Below are 15,194 nucleotides of genomic sequence, written 5' to 3'. Positions count from 1 at the left end.
AAAGCATCAATTAAAATCACATGAAAAGAACACTAAAGAAATAAATTTGTTAAAAGAAAATCATATTTACCTGAAATGTTCAAATCCAATTTCTCAAAGCACCCATAGAGCGCTGGCGGAAGAGCCAAGGATAGGCCAAGACAAAAGTCTTTTGATGGTCCGTCATTCTTGTTTTTCTTACTCTTCTAGCTTCCGTCTTTTCTGTCTTTGGCTGGGCTCATTCACCATCCTAGTTGAAGCAGAAGAATTTCTTCTTTAACCTAGACGTCGGAAACAAATAACCTAGACGAATAAAAAGAGTCTTAGAAGGTTAATTTTCTTGGAATACAGGACTTCACTGTGGCCTAAACCCGTTTTTCAAATAACACCGCCACGTGACAACCACTATCTACCGTAAGATCAATCGTCTAAATTTAAACGGCCCAAGTTATTTATTTTTTTGTTTTAATTTTCTGTGTATGAAATTCCAGTTCCCATTTTTTGTAGTTAGATGTCGTGGCAAAAGAAACATCTGTAGTCTGTAGAAGAAGAAGAAGAAGTTGGATTTGCTTCCATGGCTTCCGCTTCACTACACCGTATAAACTCATTCAATTATATAGGTTTTCCAACATACCCTTCCTCTTCTATTTCCACCTCCACTTCTCTATTAGTGTTCCCCAAAAAGTCCCCCTCCAAAATCTGTGCAACTTCTTCAACAATTCCTCTGCAAACGGTATTTTTCTGTCCATATGTGTATGCCTCTGAATGTTTTTTCTTATTTGATTCTAATGTTTTTATTATAATTGGAAGTTTAGAATGGTCTGTAGTATTAGTTTCATAATACCGGGAATGATCGCTGTTTGGGTTTTTCATGATGTATAAACTAATTTGGATTCAAATCAATTTGTTAGTTGAATCGATTACAATTTGGATTCATTTTGGCATTCTCTTTTTGATGAATTTTGGGCTAGGATAAGTTTCTAATTGAAAGATGTACCTAAATTATGTCATATCCCAAAGAAGAAGGATCAGAAGGTTTAATTAGGTTGGGATATTTTGTCAAGCTAGTCCAAGATGATGTAAGTTTACAATTGAGACAAGATCTCTGTAATCCTGATCCAACCATTGTTGTCTTTTCCTCTAGGATTTAAGTATCCGAAAAGAGAGTGCGTCTAGAAATGATTCTTTCTCATGCCCAATTTGTTTTGAGCCTCTAACAAGGAAGGGACCTCCGGGTTTAAACTTGTAAGTTCAACTGCTTAATATGTAAATCTGATTAACTCGTTTATGTGTGTTTCTTGGATGTCTAACGTTGATTCAATTGCAGGCCAGCAATATATAGATCGGCTTTCAAGTGTCAGAAATGCAACAAGTCATATTCCAGCAAAGATATCTACCTGGATCTCACCATTACATATGGAAGCAAAAACTACACTGAGTCATATCCAACTAGGACAGAGCTATTTAGGTATGTAATATGGAGATAATTATGTTTATAAAGTTTATAGCCGCTGAACATTTAAGCAGCCCGCAATTAGTTCCATCATCCCAATTTTTTTCTCTCTTTAGCTGTTCTTATGCAATTTGCCCCCCTTCAATATCCTTATTATCATCAGCAAGTGGTGTGGATTGACCTGTCTAAGTAGCCTAACTGAATGCATTGAGTACTGGAAGAAGTAAAGACCTGACTACAGTATTGTGTAGAATAATTAACCTGGGTAAACATGTCAGCTGTTATTAAAAGACGTTAGACCAAATGAGCTTTTTCGACAAAGAAAACAAACTGATGATGATCTAGTACTATTGACTTATGCATTATTAAAGTTAAAGCCATTTTAATGTATGCTGTTTGTATTCTCCTGTATTTTAGGAACCCACTTGTTTCATTCTTGTACGAAAGAGGGTGGCGTCAAAATTTTAGCCAGAGTGGTTTTCCCGGGCCTGATGAAGAGGTAATTAAGCTTCTTGTTTTCATAATTCTATTATAACTGATCTCCACATTTAAGTTAATTTATTGTATATGACCGCAATTCACACGTGATACGTGTATAAGTATAATAGCTTTTTGCCTTTAAAAGGTAGGGTCTGGTCAGGGAGAAAGCTAATCATTTATCCTCATGTCACCATATAGTTCAAAATGGCTCAGGAGTACTTCAAGCCTGCAGAAGGTGGACTCCTTGTGGATGTCAGCTGTGGGAGTGGATTATTTTCGAGAAAATTTGTGAAGTCTGGGACCTATTCTGGGGTTATTGGTTTGGATTTTTCTGAGAACATGCTTCGCCAATGTTATGATTTACTAATAAAAGATGAGACGATATTAAACCCGTAAGTTTTCTGTTTTATGGAATCAGATTCAAGTATTAACAATTCTGGATGGAATAATTTTCTCTTCTTTGTACTCTTACCTATGATCACTGGTTCCTCTGATATTTGGTTCATTTGGATTATGCACAGCAATCTTGCACTTGTTAGGGCTGATGTCTCGAGGCTCCCCTTCTCGTCAGGTTCAGTTGATGCTGTCCATGCTGGGGCAGCGTTGCACTGCTGGCCATCTCCTTCCAATGCAGTGAGTAATTCATCTTTGCCAAATTTCTTTGCTGAAAATTTCATAGTTTTTTTTCCTTAGGTGGGATCAGGGCTGCATGTTTTTGTTTACCTTTCGGACATTTGTCTTCAGTAGAGTTATAAAGAGGATGTTTCTTTATAATACTGGTATTGTTTTTTTGGTACTAAATTTATGTGTTGCTACAAGTGAAGCAGTACTATAAGTAGGCATCAGGAAACAGAAAGAAATACTGTAAGCCTAAATTTGAAGGTTTTAATCAATAAGTGCTACTGAGTGGTGTGAGATCATCATTGGAGTTAGTCCACAGTTTCTTGGTGTTAGCGCAAAAAGATTAGTAGTTTGGTGAAGTTCATAGATGGGTTTTTCTTTATCCAGATAGAATCTCGGAGCCTGAGAAGTAGACAATTCAATTTTCTTTTCAGAAGAATTTCAGAGCATTATATGCAGTTGCTTCCTCATAGTTGCTCCAATGAGTGTCCTCTTGTATTGCCAATTTTATATCAGCTGTGCAATCTTTTTTAATTAAATGTATTCGAATCTGTTTCAAGCTAAAATTTTATAATTTTTAGTTTTTTGAATCCTAGGTATTTCGTTCTTAAACTACTCTGCTAACTGACTATGCGCACAAGTCAAGTGTTGAGCTTTCGTTCTTGTTGTACCTATAAAATTTTCAAGTAATTTTTCCTTGCCATAGTCTAGGACTCTAGGGGTAGGTTTTCTGAAAAACTTTTTGTTCTATATGTGAGAAAACTGAAAAAAAAATCATATGCGGACCTATGCATGTCACATTTGTCTCTAACAAGAAGCACACAAAACTTTAGTTGTTACTTCATAAAATGGGTTCTGAACTTCTGAGTTCAGTTAGGGTCTTCAGTCTTGGATCCATTCATTTTGGCATTGCTTTGTGTATGTAACTTTTTTTTCGAGTTGCTTACAATGGAACAAGTTTTCTTTTTCCAGTTTTCAATTATTTTTATGGTGATTGATTTGAATTTTCAAATTTTCATTCAGTTTAAAGGTGAGAATAGTCGTTTGGTATTATTCGTACGTCTGTATGACTTGCTCATATTTGCCAGGTTGCTGAAATAAGTCGTATCTTGCGAAGCGGTGGAGTCTTTGTAGGAACCACATTTTTGAATTTTTCTTTTGGCAACTCGGCTTCTTCTCAGATATTGAAACCCTTCAGACAGGTAGCTATATCTCTCACTGAGCACTTTATTTCCATAAAAGGACCTTCTCATGAAGAAATACTTAGCCTTAAAGCATGCATGTTAAAGGAACCGTTTCTCATGTTCTCACACCTCACCAACCTGAGCCTTGTTATGATATGCCAGTGTTGGATGTGCCATACCCTCCTAGTTTACATCCAAGTAGTGAACCACTTAACACTTCCGAGAGCACTATATCAGAGGACAAATAAATAAATGAGATGTACTTGAAAAGACAGTTCATTTGAAGATTGAAGGAAAACTTGAACAAGGACTAGAGTTAACTAATCGCTGCAGACACAAATTATTTCTCTGTAGGTTTGCTTCAAAAAATTATGCACCCTGTCACTGTAAGGCTTAAGGTTATTGATAACTTAGGGTCTGCATATTTTTTCTTTGAAGCGATTACCCTTCTTCTTGGTCCAAATTAGTTTCATAGAACTTGCCCTTAAAACCAAACCAGCAAAAACAATCTGTCTTTGGGGTGATTTTCCTTAGTTTAAACAGAATTCGTTAAGCATTTCAGAGTTTTGGAATAAATCACTGGCTACGGAATGTGTAGATTGTTCGGAAGTTGTTACGCTCCAGCAAATGAGCTGTTGTAATGTTTGGTTGCATACATACTAGGTCGACAATTCGACACCCAGCTTCATTCAAGTTGAATTTGGTGCCTGGTATTAATTATCTTTTACAGTTTTACTTAACTTTTATCTTTCTGTTTTGATCTTTGGTGACTTCGACATGGGTTTCATTTCTTGCCTACCCCAACTTGTTTGGAACTAAAGGTTGGTTGTTGTATTGATTAACTTACTTTGTGACAAATGACCAGAGTTTGGGGCTGACAAATAGCACATATAACAATTTTACGGAGGAAGAGATAGAGGACTTGTGCACATCTTGTGGCCTTGTTAACTATACCTGTAAAGTACAGCAATCCTTCATCATGTTCTCTGGGCAGAAGCCTTGAAATCAAGAAGGTAAAATAAGTTTGTTTGCCCAATATACTGAAACATCTGTCTAGTAAATGTATGTCTGATATCTTACACTAGGACCACTAGGAAATCGATTGTATTATAGATTTACAGTTAATAGTTTTGGATGTACAGTGAATTTGTTATAAATTTACAGTGAACTGTGTTATAAATTTACAGTAAACTCTTTCATCATTCTTGTATCCTGTTATTACTAATTGGCTCCATTGGAGGGCATCATAATCCATATACATTAGTTGTTGGGTCCATGTATTTTTTTTTCCATATGCTGGTTGGGATCTGTATATACATTAGTTGCTGGGTCTATGTATTTTTTCTCCATATGCTGGTTGGGATCTGTAAATTTAGTTTTGTCCCTTCTCAGTTCTTACTGTTGACTTGATTATCAACACTGATGCCTCCTTTAGAAAACATGAAAACTCCAGCCTTTATTTTGACATTTAATCATTATTTTTCAGAAGCAGTAAACGCATGATTTTAATTCCTAAATCCGCTCATACATTACGATTTGAAACTGATATCAGGATGTCGTCTGGTAGCGGTTATTTCTAGAATATACCGGCAATGCGGCCTAGTTTTTTACCGAGCTGCTAAAGGTCTAGCCAATCATGGAAACAGTATGGCAGAACTCCGAGACATACGTGAGGGTTTAACCCTTGTGCACAAGTTACAGAAGTTTAGGGAAGGTAATGAAGCTGCCGATATCCTTGCAAAGAAGGCAGCTAGTGAAGGTAATGAAAGTTTGACCATGTAATATTCTTTTGGGCTTTTCCCCGGTTTGTAAAGCCCACTTAGTTGGGTAATGAATCCAGATTACCAAAAAAAAAAAAAAAACTCTAGCAGAAACATTTTGTGACCATGAAGCTTTTTTCTGACTACTTATGCTAGAATGCGCGACTGGAGTTTTGACAACTGGTGCTCCAGAGAATCACTCGTAAGTAAATGCCAAGTACTTTGTTTTGCCAATTTGTAGCCTCATTCAACATTCTATTGGTATTCTTTAAAGTGCAGGAAATGCTAAGATAATAGTGGATTACAGGTTTGGACCGGCTGGAGAGCCCAGAGGTTCAGTATTTGGAACCCCTGGAGCATTAAAGCTTGTCTGGTCTTGCCACAGAGAAACCGTATATGATGTTGGCCCCGTGCCTCATATCTGGAGCAAAATTAAGTTCAGCCTAGTAGGTGGATGGACTGTTATCAGGCTTCTGGCGAAGCTTAGAAATAAACTAAGAGATAGTCAACTTATTAAATATCACTACAGAGCATTAGAGTGTCAGTCCGGTTGAGAATTCTGATACATAAAAAACAGACATTCCACGGAAACATGGGTGATCAGCATTTCTAAGTTCACTGGCTTGCATGGAACTGTAAGTCTGTAATTTACAAGTAAAAATTTGATCACAAAAGACTAATCGCTCTAACTAGGCTCATCAATTATCTTGTAGCTAATTCATTAGGTTGAAATTTTCCACTTTCATAGGCCTCAAATAAGCAAGGTTCTAAGGATCATGAAACTGAACAATTCTCCTCGACACCCAAGGATCAGTACGAGGTGTCTAGCTCGATTAATAAAACGTGTCTCAGAAGTGGCTGCTAACATGCATCCCTAAGCTTAAGATGAAGCCAATAATGGAGTTCCACTTAGAAATGCCTTGAACAATGTAAGAGCCTGTGACGGTGATGTAAGTGGAACTTCATGTGCTGCACCCCTAACAGTGGCATAGGTAAGATAGGTGACATTTCATTCCATCTTTTCTTATTACACCAAATGACTGAGCCCAACCACCAACCTGCAACATGATCAACAATACAGTTGCATTGTGTGATACAATCTAAAGTATGAAACCCCAAGAATGTTCAGGGTTAGGTTATACCTGCTTCTTGTTGAACCACGGAGCATATTTTGGAAGGGAGTGAGGTTCAGGTTTTGAGCAAGCATATTGGCAATTATCCTTGTTTGTGTTAATGGGATTTTCGTGTCTTGGTCTCCACTGAAAATACAGTTTGGAAACTAGTTAATGTTTATCTCAACGGAATAATTCTTGAAGTAGATAATGGTGATTAAAGTAGATACAGTTTGGGCTGTCCTGGCAACCTTGTTATCAATTTACTGGACGTATGGTAACACAAGAAAATGGTGATTAAAGAGAAATAAAAGAACATGATCTCAGTTGTAACAACTAGAGTAGAAGATCTACTGAGTACTGACTCTCGTCGTGGAATCTGAAAACTTCATATCAAATCTAATGGCGGATTGATTAATGAAGCTAAATAATGACACGTAGTCTGATATTCATTCCTTCTCAACTTTCTTCCATTTACACGAATTTTGAATTTTCCAGATCTATCTATCTACTTATGATCTTATTATTCTAGTATTTATTTAAGAATGTCCAAATAATAGTCTTTGTGTTCAACAGTACTTTTGACATTATCATCAACTCTGTTTTTCTCCCATGAAAATGAATATTAAAAATCATCGTTTATCTTTTTGTTTTTATCGCCGGATGAGAAGTTCTGAACTATGTTGTAATGTATGAATTATATGAATGTAATCTGATTATTTATATACATACACGCAAAGTTGAAAAGTAGACACGGAAGATTGATTCTATTCCTCTGACTCTGAGTCCGAATATGGCGGACAGGACCCATCATCCACATTTGCTTCCGGGTTATATTCCGGTGAACTTGGATCTGTGCATCCTGTTACAAAGTTCAGCTCGCAGCGGTCACCCTGTCGTATATAATTTAACGATGTTCATTAGCACAGATATAGAGCCTGCTCTGTTATCTAGCTTGGATTGGTTAAACTGAAATTGATTAAAGCCAAACAAGAGTCATACTTACCCCTTCTACGTTTAAGTTACCAATCATGCGACAACGAGTAGGAACAATATCGGAATCCGGGAAAATTGCTCTTTCACAAGCACCATCTCGGCTCAATTCTTCAGCCAACCCCTGCATCATTAAAATGTATCAGTAATGCCTTCAAAAAGAAACTCCTTCACGGATGGGGAGCATATATCTACCTCATTAAAGAAGGCCAGAGGCTTGTTTCTCCATGCTTTAGGACTTTCAAACTGAATTTTGTACGGTCCATCCCATTCACTTCCATTCGTGAATGAGAAGATCAAGCTTACAGCTGCATACCGGAAAAAAAAATGGAGAGATAACCATAAGACCATGAAAGTTAGAAAAACAAGAGCCAACCGAAGCCAAGGTATACCAACCATGTTTAGGAACAACAATCTTGATGGTGTAGAATGGAGGATCAGCTTTGCCGCGAGTCTTCTTGAGCATAGACCTCGGTTCACCACCACACATAATCGGCTGATTAAAACCTCCTATGAACATCAAAACTCCGGTTAGCACAGAAAGATGGAATTTGAACAACGGAAACTAGTAAAGTAGAGATTATAGGAAGTGTACCATTAAATGCAACCCCGAACTCTTTATTTGGAGCCAAACTTTTTGCGATGGGATTGTAGAAGATTGTTAGCTTCTCACCCTGTAGATTAAAACCTCCTAGTAAATTGAATCAGTTATGTTTAACTGAATGTCTGATACCCTTTGTTTTTATTACAGAAATTGTTGACTCAAAGCAAAGAAATTTTGGTTTCTCAGTGCAACTTACAGAAGTAGGAGGAAGCCCATTCATGGTCTTCCAGAAGACAGGAGCTCTTCCTAGATCGAAGTCCGCCCATGTCGGTAATTGATACCTGTAAAGTTAAAGGGTTTTTGGTTTTACAATCAAAATTTATGAAAAAGTAGTTGTAAAGGTTGACTCGTTCCATACTCTTTAGTTTCCTCTTCAGTTGGGGTTGCAACAGCAGCGGCGCTGACTTTGGTGGTTATCTTGAGTGCATCTCCTTTCTTTTCCAAACAGTACCCTCTCAATGGAAGAGTGCCTGTAAAATTACATGTTGTGCAACAAAAAAAAACTACGTAAATCAAGTTTTATCTCTGTTAAGCTATCATGTTAGCTCTAAGTAACGAAATCAATTTAGAGCTATTTCATCAAACAGTGTAAAAAAAACAACTAGTACTGACATACCAAAAGGATTCGAAACCGATGGGCTAGAGTTGCAAGTTGAGTAAGAACGGCGACTGAAGAGACGCTGCGTTGGGGAAGAGATAATTGAAGCAGTTGAAACAGCCATTGAAAGCCTCCTTCAAAGCTGCAGAAAGTCTGTGCAAGTGTCAGTCAGCCTAATCCATACAATCAGTAAGATATATATGGTGAGAAACATAACCACAAATTCAAATAAAAAATCTTCTGTCACTAGTAGACAAGAATTTAGTAAACCCAGTAATTACTGTCTGATTTTTTTTATTTTGTTTTCCTCAGCATCTTTTACTGTCTGATTTTATCCCAAGTGTCTCTCTCAAACCTCGTTGTCCTTGATTTTCAAGTACATCTATCTCTCCGACCCTAAGAATTTTGCCTTACCCAGAAATGAAAAGCCAGCCATTTTCCATTCAATGGCTTTGACATCAGTAACACCCAGTTCCAGATTCTTTCCATCTTCTCATCAAACACAACTACTCAAAAAATCAGTATCTAAGTTCATCCATAATGGTAATAGTAGGACTAATGTGAGGAAAAATATCGACAGAACTCACCTATTCTTCCTCTCAGATGCACACAACCCTTTAAAACTCCGGCAAAAGAGACGGCCGGTGACCGTTGTTTTTGCAGTGTCACCGGCAGAGGAAAATGTTGGCAGAATTTTGTCATCAGATGTGGAAGTGAAAAAGAGGAGTGTTTATTTTGCGAGAAAATGGAATTCAGCTGATATAGCAACTGCTGTTGTTGTGCTTTCAATGCATATATGCTGCCTTTTCGCGCCTTTTGTATTCAGTTGGAATGCATTTTGGGTTGCTATTTCGCTTTATGTGATCACTGGACTGTTTGGAATCACTCTTTCGTTTCATCGAAACCTTTCTCATAGAAGCTTTAAACTTCCTAAATTTCTTGAATATTTGTTTGCTTATTGTGGTGCTCAAGCAATGCAAGTGAGTAAAATTCCAATGCTTTTCATTTTTTTTTTATTTTTTATTTTTTTTTTGCGATACCCATTCTTGTGTTTGTGTGCAGGGAAATCCAATTGATTGGGTCAGTACTCATAGGTATCATCACCAATTTTGTGATTCAGATAAGGACCCCCATAGCCCAATTGAGGGTTTTTGGTTTAGCCATATGAGTTGGCTCTTTGACACTAATTCTATCTTTGAAAAGGTGTGATTTTTTTTTTTTTTTTTTTTTTTTTTTTTTTTTTTTTTTGGGTTCGATCTGACGATTGCGTTTGTAGTGTGGAGAACGAAATAACGTAGGAGATCTAGAGAAGCAACCCTTCTATAGATTTCTTCAAAAAACTTATGTTGTTCATCCAATTATACTTGCGGTGATCTTATATTGGTTAGGAGGATTTCCATTCATTGTCTGGGGCATGGTAAGAATTTGCATTGTTATCTTTTACTTATGTTCTTGTCATTCTTTCTTTGAAAGCTAATGTATGAGATAGTGACTTTGTGCCAATGCAGGGTGTGAGGATTGTGTGGGTGTATCATATAACTTGGCTAGTGAATTCAGCTTGTCATGTGTGGGGAAATCAGGATTGGAATACCAACGACTTGTCCAGGAACAATTGGTACTGAAAGTAGTTGACTCTGGTCTATCAGATTCTACTTAAGAAAATCACTTTCTTAATCATGTTATATGTTCAGGTGGGTGGCTTTGCTTGCATTTGGAGAAGGGTGGCACAACAATCACCATGCCTTCGAATTTTCAGCACGGCATGGACTAAAATGGTGGCAACTCGACATGACCTGGTATATTGTAAGGCTGCTTCAAGTTGCTAAATTGGCTACAGATGTGAAGTTACCATCTGCATTACAGATGCAAAGGATGTCTTTCGACGACGAGACCATTACGATTCCATAGCCATCCCTTTGTTAATGAGTTCATAATCAGAGAGGTTCTTTTTGCAAAAAGAAAAGTATGATCTTGATGCATGACAATCTAAGTTGTTAAATGGTAAATTGGTAATGTACATCAACTGAGATTGAAATTTGTTGACATTCTTAAGAGCATCTCCAACTTGGGTTGTAAAATAGTTAACGCCACATTTATAACAAAATAAAACTCTCTTCCAACCATGGTGGTTGGATAACAAAAATTGGGATTAGATTAGTTAGTAGTGAAAATATGGATGAGAGTATTTATTTTTGGAGATTCTCGTTCAAATCTACATGTCGTTAATTTTGGGATTTTAATTTTCAAAATCCTGTATAAATGTTATTCATAGACTAGCTTTAAATTTTTTGCCGATCAAAAAAATACATATCCAAACATTATTGTATGTATTTTAATTTATGCTTAAGCTTTTGTACGGGCAATGTCAGATACATTTTGTTTAAATATTTTCTCCACCTAATATATATCCACAGATGTTCGAAATTCCATTCATAGTCGGACCCGGGCAGTATAAAAACGAGCTTGTAGTAGAGTTTGAATTTTCTTCTATTTAGATAACACCTCACAATTATCTAACAAATGTATTTTTGATGGACAACATAAGAACCCATACAAAAACCATCATTCTCACGTTGGGGTGAGACCTATCTCCAAAAATTAGCAGGGTCTCACTTCACTGTGAGTGGGACGGTTTTTGTGGTGTTTATTGTGCTGTCAGTTAATAATTTTTAATCTAACAACTTATAAATGAATAACGGGGTTTAAAGTTGGGCATCATTCTTATTTTCAACCTCCCTCTTGGTAGGCCAGGGATTGTATAAGAAACAAGAACAAAGGATAAGGGGAGACAGAAAGGCCTACATGTTAAACTGCAAGTGCACAGTTGTCGTTGTAGTGTGTATGTGCAAGAACAGGTCATCTCCACAGGGACTAGGGTGTATAGTTGAAGTTTTTAAGCTAGTTATCTAAATGCAAAATAGTGAAAATGGACTAAAACAATGGCAATGTGAAGGTGGCAGTGAACAAAGTGAAGCAGTGAGTAACAGTGGCAAAAGAAACAAAGAAACAGTGAAACAAAGACAAACAAACCAAGGCAGTGAGCCAAGGGCAATGAGCAAAGATTACAGCTACAGATACAATGTGAAACAAGGAAACATTAGGTTTTGAATCCACATCTTGATCCTAAACTAAGGAAGTTCTTATGCAAGCTATGTCTTGTTCTTTCATGGAAGACTACAATGAGTGATTTACTAACTAAACTCACTAACTTACCCCTAGCATCAACTGTCTTCTTACAGCACAGCTGATCACAGGCTTGTTTGCTCAACCAGTTAACTATCAATTCTAAGGCAATTAAGCACATCCCTTCAAATGGACTGAATTCTTAACCACTATCACTAACTTCACCCCTAGCATCAGCTGTCTTCTTACAGCACAGCTGATCACAGGTGAATTAGCTCAAATGGTAATTATCAGTCCTACTTCAGTTTAAACATCACAAGAACAATAACATGTATACTAACTATCCTAGCATGCAATCAAGAGTTTCATCTAAGCCCTAGCAAGTAAATTAGAACATACTAGACATGGTGAACAAATACAATTGAAATTTACAAAATAATTTAAATTAAGAACAAACCCTTGAGGCACTGGCTATTCCAGTCCTCTTGGGTGAAGCACTGGCTAGCCCAGGCATATCCCATTACAACACACAAGCCTTCTATTTATACCCAATTTCAATTCCCCCAAAATATATAATTTCTAAAATTAGGGTTTACAAATTAAATCAAAAATTCTTACCAACTACTTCTGATATCCACTCAATTAGCTTGACCCACGCTTCCTCTTCCTCTCCTGCTCACTCTTCTGGTACAATTGCCCTAGCTCGAGCTATTCCATCATTTTCTCTCCTAGGGTTTCAGGAACTGTGAAGAGGAGAAAGTCATAGAATAGTAGGCTAGAATGATGGGGGATTAGGTGGTAGTGATGGGTTCGAGTGTTTGGGGATTTGACGGCTCGTGGAGGGGAGTGGTGGTGGTTGAGGCGACGGAGAGGGTGGAGTTGGCAGGAGCAGAGCTCGACTGCTCGAAGGAGGAAGATGAGAATTTGGGTAAGGTGCGTTTGGCTGAAGGGTATAGGTGTCAGGTGTTGTAGTGTTGAGCGGAACATCAAAATCTGATGCACATCAAAGCGAAAGCGTTGGATTATCAATTCTAGATTGATTCTAACGGCAAGATGGAAGCAGGTCTTGAGCTACCGTTGGATGCGTGACACAACGGAACTGACGGCTCAAGATGGAGTTATGTGCTATAGTGTTTGACAGGAGCTTCAGATTTTGATGCACTATGATGAAGTGACCGTAGGATGCTGAGATGATCCAATCTGATGGCTGAAGATGGAGGCGGGTATGGATATTGGAAATGGGTTTGGGTAAGGGTTTTGGACCTTGGGTATGCCATGCCCATATCTTCTTTAAGAACAATTCTTCCTCTTCAAGCCCAGTTCTATCCTTTTGGTCTTGCGCACAACATTCTTCGCGGCTTCCTTGCGTAATTCCTCCCGACTTTTCACTACTTTTCTGCTCTTTTCGCTCCGCAATTCATCCAAACTTTATTTACAACCTAAAAATGCAAAATTAATTAATAAAAATATTTATTCTTGAAAACAATGAAAATACAGAATATGGGATAAAATGTAGAATTAATGCACAAAAGATGAGTTAAATGCCAAGAAAAATATATAGAAATATGCACTTTTGAACACTCATCACCTCTACTTGATAAACCATTTTACCATATAAAATTGAGGTAATTTGCGTTACCTCTCCTGACAAAAATTATAATTTGAGTTACCTCCCCTACATATTAAATTAGCAAAACTTCCTTTCGTTAACTATTCCGTCAGGATTCAGTTTGGTGAGTCAGCATTTGTGTACACCGTCAAAAATAATAAATTTTTTTTTTGTGAACTACCCAAAATATACTCATCTTCTCCGATAAATCAAAGTATCAAACCCAAATAAAAATACCAGTGTTCCATCGACTCGGGGGGAACATTTCTTCAACTGATTTATCAGATCTGGGTATAATGGCTTCTCGGTGAAATTGAGTTGGTCTCTATTCAATTTCCGGTGGATCACATGTCAACCGATTGGTTTCATCTATCCAATTTCCAGAGGTGTACGAGTACGACTACGTTTACCTAAATTATTTGGGTTCGAAACAAACCCAAAAGCTTTGGAATTCTTAATAGCACCAGCTTTATCATCCCACTTTTAATTTGTTGAATCAATTATAAAACGTAACCACGGTGGTATATTAAATGGAGGAATCAAAATTGGTTTGTGGGAATTCAATTTTCCTGATGCGGTTCGCAAGTACCTAATCAGATGCTCATGGAAGAGAACAATGAAGAGACGAATTTTATCTTCCAAGAAGACTCCTAGCTTTTCAATTTGCAGAAAAACCATTTTATGAAATCCTCGGCGAGGAATACCCCACTTCTTCTCCTGATAGCAACCTTGAAATTCAAATGGAGAATTTTACTCGTAACAATAGTAGTGAGAATGCAGCTGAAACTAGTTGGATTGGTGAATTGGTGCATATGAATTGTTGGCTAATAATACCCAAAGTGTTCCCAGTGATTGTACTTTTCAGGCGGCTCCTCAATTGTCTTACAATGAGGGAATCAAAGTTGGTTTGTTTGCCACTGTCAAATTGGGGTTTGCAATCGAATATAATTAATTGAAGAAACTCTCCAGTCATCAAAGATGCGAAAGTGATAATTAGTTGAAGAAACTCGAGTTTGGATCAAGAAATACCCAAAATTCTATCGACGGCGAAGAAGGAAAACAAGAAATGTAAGTATTTTTTTGTTCCGAGAATGTGAGGTTATATTCGGTAGTTCACCAATTTTATCTTTTTCCTGCCACGCGTACACAGGTGCTGACTCACCTAACTGGGATTTGGATGGATTATTTAATGAAAGGAGGTTTTGCTAAGTTTATCTTTGTACGGGAGTTAACTCAAATTATAATCTTTATCGGGAGAGGTAATACAAATTACCCCTATAAAATTTCAATCACGTTTTAAGTTCTGACTAGTGATATTCAATGTTTAAAAACAAATGTAAAAGTTTGACGACGAAAACTAAAAAGTTCAAGGTAACGAAAAAATATCTAATCGAAAAGTTTCTCATGTAATTTTTTTTCTTTAATCGACATCTACGATTGTGAAATAAGCATCAGGATCACCAAACAACTGTGCAAGAAGAGAATTGAGCAATCATAACAATGAAATATGAATGACTAGATTGATTTTGAGTTTTATTGTTAACATAAGCTGGAAACAGGTCATTAGTATCTTATAAACTACGACAATAGCGAAAACAAGAGTTGCAAATTCTCGTGTTTATTACAAGTTACTACACTACCTAGAAAACATATAACAAGCAAGAAAAAGTGGTTACAT

At 37.1% G+C, this 15,194-nt stretch overlaps 4 protein-coding genes across 4 annotated transcripts; 3 read left to right on the top strand and 1 right to left on the bottom strand.

Moving 5' to 3' along the window:
- Positions 1-465: 465 nt before the first annotated feature.
- Positions 466-4,993, top strand: LOC113348365 (uncharacterized methyltransferase At2g41040, chloroplastic-like). The gene is made up of 8 exons (XM_026592089.1): positions 466-712; positions 1,124-1,224; positions 1,307-1,447; positions 1,850-1,931; positions 2,111-2,304; positions 2,434-2,545; positions 3,622-3,735; positions 4,583-4,993. The coding sequence occupies exons 1-8, from the start codon at positions 554-556 to the stop codon at positions 4,718-4,720; spliced, it is 1,041 nt and encodes a 346-aa protein (XP_026447874.1). The 5' UTR covers positions 466-553; the 3' UTR covers positions 4,721-4,993.
- A 211-nt stretch (positions 4,994-5,204) lies between these two features.
- On the top strand, positions 5,205-6,606 carry LOC113348364. Its single transcript, XM_026592088.1, has 3 exons — positions 5,205-5,476; positions 5,634-5,679; positions 5,785-6,606. The coding sequence occupies exons 1-3, from the start codon at positions 5,365-5,367 to the stop codon at positions 6,029-6,031; spliced, it is 405 nt and encodes a 134-aa protein (XP_026447873.1). The 5' UTR covers positions 5,205-5,364; the 3' UTR covers positions 6,032-6,606.
- Positions 6,607-7,179: 573 nt separating this feature from the next.
- On the bottom strand, positions 7,180-8,961 carry LOC113348363. Its single transcript, XM_026592087.1, has 8 exons — positions 8,803-8,961; positions 8,545-8,656; positions 8,383-8,467; positions 8,178-8,256; positions 7,979-8,092; positions 7,778-7,890; positions 7,596-7,706; positions 7,180-7,482 (listed from the first exon to the last, which is right to left on the bottom strand). Exons 1-8 carry the CDS (start codon positions 8,906-8,908, stop codon positions 7,357-7,359), a joined length of 846 nt encoding a protein of 281 aa, XP_026447872.1. The 5' UTR covers positions 8,909-8,961; the 3' UTR covers positions 7,180-7,356.
- Positions 8,962-9,211: 250 nt separating this feature from the next.
- LOC113348362 (palmitoyl-monogalactosyldiacylglycerol delta-7 desaturase, chloroplastic-like) lies at positions 9,212-10,901 on the top strand. Its single transcript, XM_026592086.1, has 5 exons — positions 9,212-9,764; positions 9,847-9,987; positions 10,061-10,201; positions 10,293-10,399; positions 10,476-10,901. Exons 1-5 carry the CDS (start codon positions 9,231-9,233, stop codon positions 10,690-10,692), a joined length of 1,140 nt encoding a protein of 379 aa, XP_026447871.1. The 5' UTR covers positions 9,212-9,230; the 3' UTR covers positions 10,693-10,901.
- The last annotated feature ends 4,293 nt before the right edge of the window (positions 10,902-15,194 follow it).

This window comes from Papaver somniferum, chromosome 2, assembly GCF_003573695.1.
Source record: "Papaver somniferum cultivar HN1 chromosome 2, ASM357369v1, whole genome shotgun sequence".
In the NCBI taxonomy this organism is placed as follows: Eukaryota; Viridiplantae; Streptophyta; class Magnoliopsida; order Ranunculales; family Papaveraceae; genus Papaver; species Papaver somniferum.
Note: the sequence above shows the minus strand (reverse complement) of the source record. Positions and strands in the feature narration are given on the sequence as shown.

Bases quoted from the DNA above. Each gene is read 5' to 3' on its own strand.
- LOC113348365 (XM_026592089.1), top strand. From the start codon at position 554: ATGGCTTCCGCTTCACTACACCGTATAAACTCATTCAATTATATAGGT. The intron at 1,448-1,849 runs GTATGTAATATG...CCTGTATTTTAG, and splicing joins ACTAGGACAGAGCTATTTAG to GAACCCACTTGTTTCATTCT. The intron at 1,932-2,110 runs GTAATTAAGCTT...GTCACCATATAG, and splicing joins TTCCCGGGCCTGATGAAGAG to TTCAAAATGGCTCAGGAGTA.
- LOC113348364 (XM_026592088.1), top strand. From the start codon at position 5,365: ATGGCAGAACTCCGAGACATACGTGAGGGTTTAACCCTTGTGCACAAG. The intron at 5,477-5,633 runs GTAATGAAAGTT...TACTTATGCTAG, and splicing joins AAAGAAGGCAGCTAGTGAAG to AATGCGCGACTGGAGTTTTG. The intron at 5,680-5,784 runs GTAAGTAAATGC...AGTGGATTACAG, and splicing joins GGTGCTCCAGAGAATCACTC to GTTTGGACCGGCTGGAGAGC.
- LOC113348363 (XM_026592087.1), bottom strand. From the start codon at position 8,908: ATGGCTGTTTCAACTGCTTCAATTATCTCTTCCCCAACGCAGCGTCTC. The intron at 8,657-8,802 runs GTATGTCAGTAC...GTAATTTTACAG, and splicing joins ATCGGTTTCGAATCCTTTTG to GCACTCTTCCATTGAGAGGG. The intron at 7,707-7,777 runs GTAGATATATGC...TTAATGATGCAG, and splicing joins CTCTGGCCTTCTTTAATGAG to GGGTTGGCTGAAGAATTGAG.
- LOC113348362 (XM_026592086.1), top strand. From the start codon at position 9,231: ATGGCTTTGACATCAGTAACACCCAGTTCCAGATTCTTTCCATCTTCT. The intron at 9,988-10,060 runs GTGTGATTTTTT...TTGCGTTTGTAG, and splicing joins CTAATTCTATCTTTGAAAAG to TGTGGAGAACGAAATAACGT. The intron at 10,202-10,292 runs GTAAGAATTTGC...GTGCCAATGCAG, and splicing joins CATTCATTGTCTGGGGCATG to GGTGTGAGGATTGTGTGGGT.